The 17,629-nt window shown below is 37.5% G+C and overlaps 1 protein-coding gene across 3 annotated transcripts in view; it reads left to right on the top strand.

The window, feature by feature from the left end:
* LOC150093698 (kielin/chordin-like protein) overlaps positions 1-17,629 on the top strand; it is a 1,333,292-nt gene that overhangs the window by 530,274 nt on the left and 785,389 nt on the right. For all 3 annotated transcript variants that reach the window (XM_090412628.1, XM_090412627.1, XM_090412629.1), the window contains one exon: positions 1,220-3,062. In XM_090412628.1, the coding sequence (XP_090268754.1) occupies positions 1,220-3,062 (1,843 nt within the window). The remainder of the gene's footprint in view (positions 1-1,219; positions 3,063-17,629) is intronic.

The following is a 17,629-nucleotide window of genomic DNA, read 5'->3' as shown; positions in this document are numbered from 1 at the left end:
TTTTAGTGAGGTATCGGCTGAGATAAGTTTGTGCAGGAGACCAAAATGCCAGATTTTGTCAAATGAGAAAAGAACTGCTTTCCTAGACCTGTCTCGCTGGATTTGCAGGATAGGTCTAGGAAAACAGCTCCCGTACACTGGTGCCAGTTGTACCTGGTGGTGATGTATTCGACAATTCTGTGGATTTGCTGAGTAGTACTATGGTGTTGCCGAAAACCAAACTGTTCTTTAGGGAGGATGTTTAGGTCATTTACTGAGGTTTGGTCGCCCTGAATGGGCATGGAGTGAGAGGATGACCTTTTCCGCAACCTTACCCAGATTAGAGATAAGACTGATCGGACAATAATTTTGCGGTAGGTGTGGGTCTTTGCCTGGCTTATGAATAGGAATTACATCAGCCAGTTTCCAGGTGGAAGGAAAATAGTGAAATCTTAAGATTGCATTTATTATACTGGTCAGGTGGACTACAGCTTTCCGAGGCAGCAGCTTGATCACCCTGTTTGAGATGCCATCTGGTCCAGGAGCTTTATTGTTCTTAAATTTTTTAATAATATCATATAATTCAACAGGTGATATGGGTGCAATATGGTCAGCACTGGTATCTGGGAGATTTAAAGCGTGTCTTACCTGTCTGCGGATTTTGTACAAGTGATTGAAATCTAAGTTGTTATAAGAGGGTTTGCACTGCTCCCTTAGAGTCTTTAGTATGGCTTCTGCCTTATCTACATCTGTGTGAACTAAGCCCTGGTTTGAGATTATGGGGGGGTGGAACTGTTTTTATTTCTGATGTTTCTCAGTAACCCCCAGATAGAGTGATCAATAGGAGAGATAGAGGATAACTTTTTATCCCAAACTGGGTTTCTATGAGTTTTAAGTGCATCTCTAACTGTCCCATTTATCCTGTTTAGAGCTGTTTTATCTTGTGGTGCATGCGTGTTACAGAATCTTTTCCTAACTCTGTTTTTGTCTCTGATGAAGTTCATGATGTCTTCAGGCAAACGATCTGGCTTGCGGGCAGATTTGTAGGAGGTAGCTACCTTTATAGTGGTTGAAGTATATGGAAAATATATTTTCCATATACAAGTAGTGAAAAGGTATGTCACCTTATTATTAAAATACTTTGGATTACTGATAATTGTAGAAACTTTCTATAACTCTCTAATAATGGGTATAATAAAAGTAAATATTTTTAACTAATATTATTATTTCATTTTTGCAGGTTATAATGCCTTTGGAGATTATGATGGCATCATAGATTATGATGATGAAGGATATGATGAGGAGGGATATAATCGTGCTGGTTTCAACTGTCATGGATATACCAAAGAAGGATGGGATTATTATAGTCTGTGTGCTGGTTGGAAGTATTCATGCCGGGCAATGTCCTTTTCTAACTGTCAGAAAATAGAATCTGAATACCCAAATTTAAAGCAAGATGTTGTGTCATTTACACTTGGCAAACGTTGTGAAGAAATACAATGTGAAGAAATGTGTGGATGTCGGTTTATAGGGAAGTCCTATAAATTGGAAACAAATTTTGAATTAGGATGTCTCACTTGTGAATGTCAAAAATCTGGCAAAGTGAATTGTCCTTGCAGTACTGTATATTCAAGGAAAGAAATCCGAGATTTATCAGTTGATGAATTACATCGTTTTCAGCAAGCAATAAAACAGCTGCACCTCTCCTTAGAAAAGTCATCTAAATGGAAACATTTCACAGCTTTATACTCTGAACATGTTGCTCAAGCTCGTGGCACTCCCCAGTTTCTTCCATGGCATCGCTTTTTTTTAAGATATATAGAAATGGAACTTCAAACATATGATTGTGCAGTGTCAGTACCTTACTATGATTGGACTATGGATGTTGGTGCTCTTGAAACTTCTGTAATATGGCAGCCAAATTATTTTGGTGGCAATGGAGATCCAAATTTTGGTGACTGTGTTAAGCATCATCCTTTTAAAGAATATCATCCACCTTACTGGAGTCCATGTTTAAGAAGACATTTTAATTCTTCTGTATTTCTTCCTGATGCAATTAATCTACAGTTCATTTTAAATAAAGATAATTATGATGACTTCAGAATTCAGTTAGAAGCAGTGAGCAGCTTATTTCATTTGTTTGTTGGTGGACATATGACAACTCCTGAATGTGTTTATGATCCTGTGTTTCTTATTCATTATGCCTTTATTGATAAGTTATGGTATGATTGGCAACATTCGGAATATCACATCATCTCAGCATATCCTCCTGAATTAAGGTATATTCCAATGATTCCTTTTGGTTTAGCACCTGATGATGTTTTTCAAACTGAGCTACAATTATGTGTGAAATATCACAATCCAACGGCTGGTGCACCATGCAATGTTTCACAGACAAATAATATTTATGAAATTGATAGTAACAATCAAATTATTAGTCCAGATTTTCATACAGGCTATAGAACTGATTTTGAAAATTATGACATCAATGGTTTTGATAAACTTGGTTATCAAGAAAGTGGATTTGACAATATGGGATGGAACAAACAAGGGTATAATCAAGATTTGTATAATCGGGATGGTTATGATCAGTTTGGTTATGATAAAAATGGATATAATCGTTATGGTTTCAACAGACATGGATGCAATTCAAAATCATATTGCATTGATGGAAGTGAAATTACAACTGCATTTGATAATTTTAATCAGTATGGTTTTAATAACTTAGGACTTAATTTTAATGGATATGATGCATTTGGTTTTAATGCACAAGGCATTGATGCGAATGCTTGCTCATTTTTTCATAATGGCCCATTTTATCCCTTATTTAGAAATTGGGTGAGTAAGAAAATTTCTAATTTGCCAGATGATAAACTAATCAAGATTGAAAGGATTTGTCCTCAAGTATCATCTATTCCAGATTGGTGGTTTAGAATGTTTTGGTGTACTTGCAAAGATCAAATTGCAAAAATTCAAAAATTTGAGAGTACCCAGGCATTTCAGCATCCTGTTAGCAGCTACTATATTCCTGATTCAAAGACTTCAATATACAATGAATGGTTACCACCTACTCCAGATAAAAGGCAAGTAATTTTGTATAATGTAAGATAATTCTTGCTGTTAATTAAATTATAAATTACTCATTCTCTCTCTCTCTCTGTCTTTCTTGCCTCTCATCCTGACATCTTAACTTCTTGGGAAAGTTCTTTTCAGTTATTTGTTATATGTATGTCTGTACACAAATGAATGAGTGTCAGGAACAACAAAGTTGAGTTTGTTGTCTTGGCTTGTGGCCTAAAATTGTTGGCCGTAGCAGCCCTCAGAGGTTGATATACTAATGCCTATATCAAATGTAAAGCGTATAGTATATTTAGGAAGGATATACAGGATAAAGGAGGAGGTATAATGCAAGTAATATCAGGTCATTTGAATCCATTTAGGGTGGGAAAACTACAATTGCAATATTAGTAACAATTTTTCATGTAGCAGTGAGCTTGAAATTAAAGTGGTGTAAGGTGGAGTCTAATGAAATCAAATACATAGTGGAGCATTGTTACAGACCTAGTGGATCAGTTGCTGGTGAGGATGAAATACATCTTGAAATCAACTTAATGGGTTCTAAAAGGGTAATCATCATGGATGACTTTAATTATCTGAACATTCATTGACTAATGGTGAAATCTCATGAGAAGAATTAAGTCAAATTTATTGAATCATTATCAGACATCTTCCTTAAGCAGCATGTGAGAGAAGGAACTCAAATTCAATGTTAGATCTGATTATAGTTTCAAAGGGAGGAGTCAGTTAAAGGAATAACTGTTCTGTCACTAGCTGGTGACAGTGATCATACGATACTGACCTGGAAAGTGGCTAAGTATTTGGATGTTTCATTCAGAAAAGGTTACATGCTGAACTACAAAGCAGGAAATTATGACCAACTGAGGAGAATACTATAGATTTATTCCCATCATATCAGTTTGCTAGATGGTAAGGATATTGACAGAGTATGGAAAGTTGAAAACTACATCAGTGGTTCAATATCAGAATGTCTGTATGGTTTGAAGAATAAATAAGGTACTTAAATTAAGGGGATATTAAATCCCACATAGTTTTAAAACCGAATAAGAAACTCAAGGATTAGAATCGGAGAGTTTCTTGCCGAATATAGTAAACTATAAAGTATCGGCAAACACTTAGCGTGAGCAAATGCAAGTGATCCTAGTACGTAGTACAATACCGGACGACTCGTTGCAAAGGTGGGGAAAGTTCAGATCGTTATTCTTAAGTATTTTCCATAATGTAAAAACACATTTCCTAGGAAATGTATGCTGTTATTACATTATGGAGGGAGGTCACTACCCAGACTGGTTTCAGCCTTTTTTGAGGCTTCATCAGTGAGTAAAACTATGTGGGATTTAATATCCCCTTAATTTAAGTAATGTTTTCATTGCCGAAATGAAGCTTATTAGCTCTTTATACTTAAATAAATGAGGTAGTTTGAAATGGATGTGCATTCTTATTAAGTAAAAGATCAAACTAATGGGTTCTACAGTTCAAAGAATAAATGAGGTATGATTAAATGGATACACATTTTTATTAAGCAAGATTATTCTTAAAAAAAAGATGATGTTGGAAGGAACCTTATGCATAAGGATGACATCATTTATGACAATTTTAAGTTGCAGCCCAGAAGAGTTATAAGTGTTGTACAGAAAGCTACTGAGTGAGGGGCTGAGTATGAAAAAGAAACTGGCTCTGCAAGACAAAGAAAAACCTAAAGAATTATATTCTTTAGGTTTTCTAATTCTTTTACTAAGATTGCAATTACTAAAAGAAAGAACACAAAAGAATAACTCTGCTGAATGAAGATGGTATACCTGTGGCTGGTGCACAGGAGATTGTTCAACTCATGGGTGAGTTAGCTAAAAGCTATCACCCTGGTGTATGCAACATGGAGCTCAATTTTATCTATATTTGGGACCAAGAAGATTATGTGTATTAGGAGGTGCTAGAACTGTTGCATAAATGGAATAAAAATGCATCAGTAGAGCTGATGAGATATCGGCACAGGTGCTAAAAGAGTGTTCAGGATTGTGTTAGGTTGCTGGTTGTTGTTTTAGTATAATTTAAATTTAAAATGTTAGAGGTTTCCAAACAAACTTTATCTGCTATGGTGGTAGGAATAAATCTTAAGCTTCTTTCTATATGGTAAATAAAATCAAGTTTGTTAATTGTTTTGGGTGCCACCCAAAACGGCAAAGTTTAAACCTTTGCTGAATACTGCAAGCTCATCATTGTAAAACAATAACCAGCAACCTAACAAAATTGGAATTAACTGTGGTAAAATCACTAAAATTAAATCCAGACTTCATAATTACTATAGCCGATAAAGGCAGTGCTACAGTTATTCTAAATTGAACTACTTATTTTGAAAAAATGAATCTAATAGTCTCGGACAACAGCACTTATCATCTACTTAACTATGACCCAACCAATCGAATAAAAAAGAAAACGAAGAAGCTACTTAAATCAGTCACCACATGGCCTGAAGATACCGTTAAAAAAATTAATTCCGCACTACGCCCGTTCCCTGAGAATTTATGGTCTACTAAAGAGTCGTAAACAAAACACACCACTCCAGCCAATAGTTGAAGGTATAGACAGTCCAAAATTATCACCTAGCCAAGAAACTAGCGTCAACACTCAAGGAGTTGGTAGGTCATTCCCCGTCCTATATTAAAAACACACAACACTTTGTAAAAAATCAAAGGCATCACACTGGAAAAAGATGATTTATTATTAGTTTTGACCTCTCTGCCCTCTTCACAAATGTCCCAATCAATGACACAATCCTTCTATTACAGGACAGATTCCCTCACGATATCACAGCACTCTTTGCGCATGTACTACGTTCTGGTTATTTTGCTTGGCACAACACGTTCTACCTATAAAGAGAAGGCACAGCTTTGGGCTAACCATTATATCCCTCCCCCCATTGCTAACATTTACATGGAACATTTTGAGCAACGTGCTCTAGATTCCTCTCCTTTAAAACCCAAAGTCTGACTTAGATACATCGACATTTTCACTATCTGGCCCCATGGCTGCCAGACACTAGACACTTCCTCAGCCACCTAAATGAACAACACAAATGCATACAATTCACAATTGAGATTGAAAAGTAGAACACACGTCTGTTTCTAGATACACTTGTCACACATCTTCCTTCTGGCAGTCTTTCCTTAACTTTTTACCAGAAACCGAAACATACTGCAAATATATATACACAAAAACTCCTACCACCACCCAACAAAAACTAGGGGTCATTAATAAGCTTAAAAATAGAGCTTTAGAGATTTGCTCCAATGAACAAGCACTTAAAGATGAATTAAAATTGCCAGCCTGTCTGGCTGAGTGGCAGCGGATCCACTCTCCAGCGCCAAAGGGCTGTGGGGTCGAATCCAGCCATAGGCACGGATGTTTGTGATTGTCTGTGGAAATAGTGGTGGTGGTCAGCGGTTGATGGCGTTGGTGTAGTTGTAATCAGTTGGTGGATTGAGTGGTGGAGACATCTCGTCTCCACCACTCAATCGGAGACATCGAGTTGTAGAGCAAGCGGCCTCCCTCGATGATTCTTTGGACTCCCTGGAGTCCAAATCCAGGTGTCAAATAATAATAATAATAAAAGTGATCAACAATACCTTCCTAAAAAATGGTTACAGCCAAAATACTATCAACAAAATTCTGTACAAGACCTCACTTAAAAATAAACAAGACCAGTGGTGCACTCAGGGAGGGAGGGAAGGAGGGGGGGGGGGGCAAGGGGCCCTGGTCCCACCAAAAGAAAAAGGGAAAACACTAGAAAATTTTTCAAAAATCTTTTCCTAAAATTAAAATTCATTTTTTTATTTATGTTGTGTCGTGCCTTCTATTTCTATACTACTTATGAATTAGCGGTCACATAAGGTGGGAATACTCTATAGCTCTTGGGAATCATGGCCACTCTGAATACAAGGCACATGAAGTAGCGCTCGGCTGGACCGAGCGCTACTTCGTTTGCCTGAGTTGATCACGGGTATCATGTATTGGCCATCACTGCACATGCTCAGTCATAGGTCATATGCAATGCATTGTGTATTTGCAAATTGTCTACTCAACTCGCCCCCCCCCCCCCAAGATTTAATCTTACGTGCTCCCCCCAAGATTAAATCCTGAGTGTGCCACTGAACCAGACTACGACAAAACTGTAACCATTCCATACATTAAAGGGATATCAGACAAAGTAAACAGAATACTACAAAAATACAGACTTACATACAAACAAAAATACAAGCCACCTTTAAACTTCCTGCAAAATTAAAGAACTTACTCAACTCATCCAAGGATCCACTGGCCCACCCTGGAGTATACCATATTCATTGGACCTGTAATTTACCCTATATAGGGAAAACAGGATGCACAATTCCTGTCAGAAAGAAGGAACATAAACAACACATTAAATATAATGACTATGGTCATGCTGGTCTTTCTGATCATGCCCTGAACACTTTACATAGAATTGACTGGAAAAGCACCTGTTGTTTACATCATACCAAAACATGGTATGAACATGAGATTCTTATCAGTCACCCTAATCTTAACAATAATGATGGTCTAAAAATCCCAAACATGCGGAAGGCACATATTCTACCCACTTAATCTTTCTCCCTAAGAGTTCATTTTAAATAGAACCATACAAACAAAAATACAATCCAGGATCCTACATCTAATAACAACTGTCATGTTAAATTAGGACATCATTTTAACTGTAACAAACTATCTATATGAAAGAATGTAGCTCTGATGTAGTTAATTTATTTTATTTCATTCATTTATTGTAATTTTATTTTATTTTTACTAGAGGTCAAGCCAGTAGAATAACTGTTGATCAAATTATTGTCTCTTCAGCATATTATGTGAAATGTAATTTAGCTTGTCTCTGTATATATGTGTATACTCCAGATGATGACCTTAATATGAAATTCGAAATGTCGGGAAATTAAAATAATTATTTATAACATGGTTGTAGAGTCCATAATTTGTGTGAAAGGAATGCTGATCACCATGTAACACTAAAGGAAAGCAGACTCATTATTTTTACAGGATACTCAGTCTATTGCTTATCTTTATTCTTTGTTCTGGACTCCTTTATACAAATGTATATTCTTAACTCTATACCTCTGAAATTGCCTTGGTAGCCAAGAACCATTTTGGATCTCATGTTGGCAGTTTAATGGAATATTAAACTGCCAACATTAGGAAAGGATTAAAAACTAATTTTAATGCTTTCAATATTTCTTCAGGGATTACAAAAACTCTTGCAACATACACTCAAATACAACACAATACTAAGTGAAACACGTGGATGTCGCTAAAGTCCTATCTAGGTGGTGTGCCCTCTATGGGCATTTGTAGGTGGCCTAGGATGTAAAGTGGGACCTCTGATAATTAATGTTTCCCAAAAGTTTTATGCAACCATATTTATTTAAATGCAGTTGATTTCTGAGTGCGCCACAGATTCTAAAAACAAGTCTTTCTTTTTGAATTTACTATGGTGGAGCATACTGGTTTTTCTCTAAGAGATCCTGTGGGAGATCCTATCCAAAACATGGTCTGCAAAGCCAGATTGACCATAGTCGTGATTGCAGATGTATGATTTGTGTTCTTCAAAATGGATGGTTGCTGATCTGCCTGCCTGTCCAAAGTAAGCCAGCTTAAAAGAACAGTACTTTATATACTCCAGGCACTGAGAGAGCTGATCTCTGGTAGAACATATAAGGTTAGCAAGTTTCTGGTGGGGAAATAGCCAGGTACTTTTTTAAGGACCTGGCTATTTTTTCTGATGTGCCATGGATGTAGGGGATGGTGATGGCATTTCTGAAATCTTTCTGAAGAGATGACCAGGGAATGGTGGGGGGAACTGATTTTTTTTTTAATTCTGTAATCTCCATAGCCATTGGAAGGAAAGGTGTTGTGCATGTGGTTGAGTTTGGTTGAAAGGGAGATTCCACTGGAACAGATTGTGGGGTCTATTGGTTAGAGTTTTAATAATGCTATATGGTTGAGGGGAATAGTGGTGGGAGAGTTTGTGAATGTATCTGTCTGTGTGAATGGGTTTTCTATATACAGTGAAGGAAAGGTTACCATTAGGAAGGCATGTTTCTAAGTGTCTAGAAAGGGTAAACTATTGTTATTTTCATTTTCCATTATAAACTGGATTCTTGCATGTAGGCTATTGAGGTGACTAAGGAAAGAGTCTAATGTGTTTGGCTTTATGGTCTGGAGAATGCATCATCTACATATCTTAACCAGATAGAAGTTTGAGAGGGATTTAGTCTATGGCTTGTTTTTCAAAATTTTCTATGTAAAAATTGGCAAGAGGGCATGAGAGGGGGGGGGAACCCATAGCAGTTCCCTCTATCTGTATGTAAATTTTGTTCTTCCAAGAAAAATAACCAGAATTGATGGCAAAGGAAAAGAGAATTAAGATATCAGAAGGAAAAAAACATTTTTTAAGAGTGTTAAGATGTCATTTAAGAGAATACTGGTAAACAGTGAGGCAATGTCAAAGCTTACCAATATATCTGTGTTATTTAAAGTTTGATTTTCAATGAAGATTTTAAAATGGTAGAGTTTTTTAAATAGGATGTGGTAAGTCCAGTGATGGGGGTGGGTAAGAGAGATAGCCAGCTGCTTTGACAGTTTGTAGAATGGTGCATCATTGGCATCTACTATAGGTTAGGGGGAGAATTAGGTTTGTGGATTTTAGATAACCATATATCTGGGGGGGGGGGGGGAATTGAAAAGTTTGAGTTTTTTTGTAATGTCTGATGGCCAGGAGCAGGAGGATACTTTTTAAGTAGGTTTTAAGTAAGTAAGTTTTAAAAAGTATCCTGTTGGCCGTTTAGCAATTAGCCATTTGTTAAGGATGACTAAAGAGGGATTGTTATTTCACCCTAGTGCAGTACATCCTGAAGACATTCGTTACAAATGATAAAACCTCTACCATCATCTTCTATGGATCTCCTTATCTTAATATATCACAGAATATTTACAAAGGATGAGTTTCCAGATTCTTGGCATAAGTCAGTTGCCACTATTAGTCCAAAACCAGGAAAGGATCTGACACAAGCAAATACTTATCGACCTATTGCTCTGACCAGTTGTTTTTGTAAGATATTAGAGAAAATGGTAAATGCCAGACTTCTCTGGTATTTAGGTTATGTAATGATCTTCAGATACACAATATTTCTTTTGTAGACATTGTTCAACTTTAGACCATTTGGTATGTTTAGAAACTTGTATAAGAGGTGTATTCCTGACGCAAGGACATCTGGTTTCAGTTTTCTTTGATGTGGAAAAAGCTTATGATACAACCTGGGGATACGGCATATTAAAAGATCTCTATAGCCAAGGTCTCAGAGGACACCTTCCTCTATTTATTAAAAACTTTATGTCCAGGAAAGCTTTCCAAATCAGAATGAGAAGTATGCTATCCCAGCCATATCTTCAAGAATAAGGTGCCTCACAAGGCTCTGTCTTAAGTGTGACACTTTCTGTCATCAAAGTTAACTCAATCACTGAACAGCTTCCTCCCACTATAGACAATACTCTATATGTAGATGACTTCACAATTTATTGTCACTCTCATAAAATGAGGGTAATTGAAAGACAACTTCAGCAAGCAATTGATCGTGTTTCTCTATGGGCTCTTAGTAATGAGTTCAATATTTCAACAGAAAAAAGTGTCTGTAAATGCTTCTGTTGAAAACACGCTCTTCACTCATATCCTGAATTAAGAATGAGACAAACTGTTATTCCAACAGCAATAGAAATAAAGTTCTTAGGATTCATCTTTGACAGAAAATTTCTGTTCCTTGCACACATCGACAACTAAGAGAAAAGTGCAAGTGAGCATTGAATCTCCTTTGAACTCTAACTTCTACTGGATGGGATGCAGATTGATCTTCATTGCTTCGTCTTTATCATGCACTTATACTTTCAAAGCTGGATTATGAGTCTTAAGTCTGTGGTTCTGCTAGGCAGAATAACCTGCAATGGTTGGATCCCATCAATCATCAAGGTATATGTATAGCTACTGGTGTCTTTCGTGCATCACCAACTCAAAGTCTTTATGTTCAAGCAAATGAACCTGCTCTATCACTTAGATATAAACAGTGGTCTCTTAATTATATCATAAAGATAAGTCTCGTCCAGGTCATCTTACATGGACTAGTCTCTGCATTGGGAAGCTCAATATCACATGGATCAGATTGTCATACACCCTTTTGATATGCATGTTAAAGAGACTATGCAAGCTTTTAGCATGAATTGACAACAATGCCTACACGAAACATAATAGCATCCCTCCATGGCAGGTTTGCACTCCATCCTGCAACATCTCACTTTTTCAATTACAGAAGTCTCAAGCTCCATCATCTGTCTACCTGCAATTGTTTAATGCACACATTGCAGTAAACTTAGATCTCTTGCCCATCAGTATAGATGGGCAAGCGATCAGACTATCTCCAACCAGATTTCACCTGATCATAGTAATTATACAGCAGAGTTACATGACTATCAGCCTGCACCTGTGCATAAACCACTACCAAAAGTGTGTAATTTATACAGGCTCATTGAGCTCTTTGCAAACTATTTCCTCTCCTATGTATAATTCACATCAAGTGCTGTGTGAGGTGTTACACCTGTTGTACAAAATTAAAATCTTAATTTTGATGTTCAGTTTTGTTTGATTCCTAGCCACATTAGAATTAAAGAAAACAAAGATGGGATGCAGAATTTATGCTTGGTGAGAATATATTGTTGGAGGTAGAGGAAATAAGAGATCTGGGGGTGATAGTGGATAAGGATCTAAAATTTAGGGGACACATAGCCAAAATTGTGAAGACAACACAAAGGCTTCTGGGAATGATGCAGAGGACACTGACTTGTAGAAGTAGGGAGAATCTTGTTCTGTTGTATAAGTCTTTGATTAGGCCACACATGGACTATTGCGCCCAGATTTGGTCACTGGGTTTTCAGAAGGATGAAGAGATGTTGGAAAGGGTCCAAAGGAGACTGACTAAGGTAGTTTCTGACCTCTGGAATGTTGAGTATGAGGAAAGATTGAGAAGATGTAATTTGCAGTCTGGTGGACAGGAGGAAGAGGGAAGATATGATAGAGACCTACAAGTTGAAGGGGGTTGTTATGGGATCAATGCTGGAGAAGTTTTATAGAGAATAGTGGGAGATCAGGGGAGAACCAGAGGTCATTCCTGGAAACTGTATAAAGAGGGTGTTAGTAGGGGAGTGAGAGGCAGAGTTGTGAATGATTGGAATGCCTTGCCTGAGAATGTGGTGTCAGAAAAGAGTTTGAATGTGTTTAAAACATGGTATGATGAGCTGTGTGTGTGTGATAAAGGACCTCCCAGATGAGTCTTTGACTCCATTAGATCTTGGGGTTGTAATAATAATAATAAAATAAGACTGCAGCTGCAGCTGCTAGATCAGCTCATGCTTTTTTTGACATACTGTTTAACAGTACCGTACACAGACTATAGACACTTTATAAGATCAAAGCTAATTTCCCAATAGAAGTCATCATGGTAGGAAGCATTGACAAACAAATTACATGACATTAAGCATTGGCATTCTAGTAAACGTAGAAAGAGAAGAGAGGAAGTTGATTTGCTGGGCACTGTATAGGTCAGAGCCATCTTACACATTCTTATTTACTGAGAGCAGATCACCCAGATATGTGTGAAAAATGCAAAACATGTCTTACTATTTGTCATGTTCTGGTAGAGTGCGAGCACTTTATATGAGAGAGGAATGAAATTTTTACCTAATATAACCAAGCCATATATACACTTAGGCAGATGTTATCAGACTCAACCAAATTTCCATGATGTCTTTAACCTTTTATAAAGAATTAATTTGTACAAACACATTTGATTGTAATTTTATTTATATGGCAATACTGTATTGCTTTACTTAATTTTTGTACATGCGCATTATTTACTAATTTATTATTATTATTATTATTTGGTAACCTCCATGGAGTCAACAGACTCATCATGAGAGGCCCACTCAACCAGCAACATATCTATCATAATGGGCTTTGAAGTTATTTACACTATCTGCACTCACGACACATCAGTCAATGCATTCTGCTCACTAACAACTCTCCATGTGAAAAATCTACTATTCACACCCTTCTTCATCACATCTTTATACATCTTCCAGGGATGACCTCTCATTCTTCCCATCTTAACATCCACTTTCTCAATAATTTCTTCTGTATTAATCTGATAGAATCCCTTAACTTGAAGGTCTCTATCATATCTTCTCTTTTCCTCCTATCTACTGATCTCTGTACTCCACATTCTCTCAAACTCTCTTCATAACCCACACTCCAGAGTTCTGATATCACTTTAGTTATTCATCTTTGAATGCTCTCTAGTATTTAAACATCATAATGAAAACTAGATAGTCCATATGTGATCTGACCAATGCCTTATATAGAGGCACCACCACCTCCTTATCCCTACATGACAACATACTTTTTATCATAGCAGCAATACGATGTGCAGTCTTTACAGCACTTGCAATGTGCCCCTGGAACTTCAGCCCACCATCTACCATCATGCCAAGATCCTAAAGTACAGCTCCACCAATATAGTACATAGCCTTATATCTCTGCATCCTAAAGTTTAAATGAAATCCTAAATGAAAAGGTCTATTCAAATCTTTCTGTATAGAATTAACATGAGCACTACTCCTGATAATTCTACCTAACTTTGCATCATCGGCAAACATTTAAAGATACCTAGTCAATCCACATGAAATATCATTAACAAATAAGTTAAACACTAGGGTCCAAGAACAGAACCTTGAGACATGCCACTGGTCATCTTCCTTTTCTGAGATAGGGCTCCATCTTACATAACTTGCTAGTATCATTCCAAGAGCCAATATCCGATCCATCTAACCAATATACTATCTATTCCTATCCTCTTCAGCTTGTACACCAACTTATCATGTAATAATATATCAAATGCTTTGGCAGAGTCCAAGAATATCACTGGAAATGATTCTCTCTTATCCAACACATTCGTCACCTTATCATAAAACATAAACACATTGCTAAAACAAGACCTGCCCTTCACAAACCCATGCTGACCATCATAGAGAATCTTATGTTCATCAAACCAATCCTATATTCTATTTCTAACCAATTTTTCCAATGCTTGGATCACAACTGCAATTATACAGACCGGTTTATGATTGGAAAGTTCTGTTCTCAAACCATGCTTGTATTATTTTGTCTTGTAATACCTTGGAAAGAAGGTATTATTTTGCCTTCTTTTCACTCCTTGGGAACCCTACTGTTGTGCACATACCTTAAGAATATGTAGTTACATGTCCTCCATTCCCACAGCCTTATTAACAAACATCTAACCCAAGCAACACTTGATACTCATTTGATTGTTTCACCTTTAATTCTACTAATTCTTGCCGCCTTCTCCATGTTGCACAGCAGCGCTAGGGTCGCTGAATCACACGGCGGTGTATTTGAGCTGGTGTTAAAAAAAAAAGTTTTTATAAAAGGTGTATAGTGTGAATTCTTTTGTGGATTGTGCTCCATTTTTTTCTCAGTAACACAAGTGTTGTTTAGTGGTTCTGCTTTAGAGTTTTGTTGATACACATTGTGTTATTTTTGAGTTACCGAGAATGCGAGGCCACAGTCAGGCTGCGGAAGAAAAGATAAGTTATTCGCTATTTGGTATAGATGAATATAGCATTTATATATATGTATATATACATTTAGCATTTATATATATGTAGAAAGTTTTTTACCTTGGGTATAATATATGTTAAAGATACCAAGCTATTTTAAACCTGGTTTTAATCCGTTTCCCAAGTAAGCAAACCGACAAGTAAGTCAAGTTTGCACCCGCAAAGTAGTGCAAGTCTTAGGCAACTCTTGGTAAAGGTGGAATAAGCTCTGATCACTATTTTTAATATTTACCCTTAATGCAAAGCACATCTCATTGAGGAGATGTATGATGCTATGCATTAAAGCCAAGGGGGCCACTACCTTTACCACGAGTTGCCTAAGACTTGCACTACTTTGCGGGTGACCCAGACTTGCACTACTTGTAGGTGCAAACTCAACTTACTTGTCTGTTTGCTTACTTGGGAAATGGATTAAAACTAGGTTTAAAATAGCTTGGTATATTTAACATATATTATACCAAAGGTAAAAAACTTTCTACATCTATCTCTCATCCTGAGATTTTTATTTAACAAGGTCAAAGCACCTTATGGTAACTTGTTTTGGTAAAATACTTATAAGCTCTGTATTACTTAACCTTGGTATTTCTAAGCCTGGCTCCCACTGATAAGACCTCAATAAAGGTCGAAACTGGTCTGGGTAGTGGCCCCTTGCCTTTAATGCATAGCATCATACATCTCCTCAATGAGATGTGCTTTGCTTTAAGGGTAAATATTAAGAATAGTGATCACAGCTTATTCCACCTTTACCATGAGTTACCTAAGACTTGCACTACTTTGCGGATCACCCAGACTTGCACTGCTTGCAGGCACAAACTTGACTTACTTGTCTGTTTGCTTACTTGGGAAATGGTTTAAAACTAGGTTTAAAATAGCTTGGTATCTTTAACATATATATATATATATATATATATAATTAATACAGTGTTTATATAGCATTTATATATAATTAACAATTACCTTAGTAGTTCCTCGGCAGTAAGGAATGATGATGGATTCAGCTGCAATCGCAAATGCCATGTCACCAAGTCCTCCACCATTTAAGAACTCTATTTTATAAGTAATATAATAAGGGACTTTGTGGCATGCAGTGCTTGTGACATATATGCGTCTCGGGAGTTGGATATGTGGCTGGTGAGAGAGGGGGGGGGGAGTGCGTATGTGCGCAAAATGCAGGCAGTGGGAGGAAATAAATGATTTAGATATATCAATAACTGACCTAGTTGCTCCAGTAATGGGAAATGAATATCGGAAGATGAGTAGTGTGATAGGAGAGAATGAAGAAAAAAATATGAATGAGAAAATAATAGTCGATAGTGTTTAAGGTGTGAGAGACTGTGAAAATTTCGGAGATGGTTTTGTTTGGGAGAATGAATTTCGATTAAGAGTGAATGACTTGCAGAGAGAGAGAGAGAGAGAGATGAGATGAGATGAGCTGAAAGAGGAGATGGAATGTCTTGTGAATGAGATGAGATTAGGAGAATGGAAGAGATAAATGAAAGGTGAATCAGAGTAGGGGGGGGAGAGAGAGAGAGAGAGAGAGTTTTGGGAATGATAGAAGAGGAGAGAATGGAAACAGTAGGAGAGAGGGAATGAGGGAGAGAGGTATGGGAATGCTAGAAGAAAGAATAGAAACAGTAGGAGAGAGGGAATGAGAGAGAGGTATGGAAATGCTAGAAGAAGAGAGAATAGGAGCAGTAGAGGAGAGAGAATGAGAGAGAGAGAGAGATGTATGGGAATGATAGAAGAGGAGAGAATGGAAACATTAGAAGAGAGGGAGTGAGAGAGAGTTATGGGAATGATAGAGGAGGGGAGAATGGAAACAGTCAGAGAGAAGAAATGAGAAGAATGCGAGGGAGTGCTGGAACCAGGGACAGAGTGTTGCAAGGACAGCAGGTAAGTAGGGGAACACAGAGAGAAAGAGTTAGAGGAGAGAGAGAGTGAGGGATGCAGGTGAGCAATCAAGGAACAGAGTAGTTAGAGGTGTGATGTATGGAGACTCGATGATTTCTGGTGTGCAAGATAGGATGCCAGAGGTGTGTTTGTCTGGAGGGATGATAGAAAATGTGGCTATGGCAATTAAGAGTGGTGAAAGGATGGATGAAACGATTGTGATGGTGGGCATGAATGACTTGAGAGGCAAGGTAAATCGTGCGGTGAGAGATCTGAGATTCTTGCTTGAAATTGTGCAAAAGAAAACCCAGAGAGGGAAGATTGTGTGTGTGTGTGTGTGTGTGTGTGTGTGTGTTGCCAGGTATGATAGTGATGAGCTGAGCAGAAGAGTGGCAATACTGAATCAAATAATAGCCAGAATGTGTGAGGAGAGAAGATTGGAATACGTGGATGTTTGGAGGGCATTTGAGGACAGAAGGGAACTGTATGCTAGAGACTGCTTGCATTTGAATGAGGAAGGACGAAGGCATCTGGAAAGATTGCTGTTTTCTGAACGAATCAGTGTGTCAATGCAGGGAAACTAGAATTCCCAGGGTGGATAGTAGCAGGGGGTGGCCTCTTGTGGGAATGGGTGCTTGGGGAAAGGGGGGACGACATCAGGTAACATTGAGCCTGGGGGGGGTTGAGAGAGGACAATGATAAGTATAGAAGCAGTGACATTTTTATGCTCTATACTAATGCCAGGAGTATCTGAAATAAAGGAGATGCATTGGTGGTCATGATAGCATCAACTTGGCAAAAGATTATTGGGATCTCTGAGACATGGTTGACGGAGGATGATATAATAACTGGAATTGAAGTGGCAGGGTACAGCATTTTTTGGTGGATATTAAAGGAAAGGAAAACATGGTGGTGGAGTACT

The sequence above is a fragment of the Typopeltis vanoorti genome, chromosome 23 (genome assembly GCF_054136105.1).
Source record: "Typopeltis vanoorti isolate ZY-2024b chromosome 23, IOZ_Tvanoo_1.0, whole genome shotgun sequence".
Classification (NCBI taxonomy): domain Eukaryota; kingdom Metazoa; phylum Arthropoda; class Arachnida; order Uropygi; family Thelyphonidae; genus Typopeltis; species Typopeltis vanoorti.
This window is presented reverse-complemented; position numbering and strand designations above follow the sequence as displayed.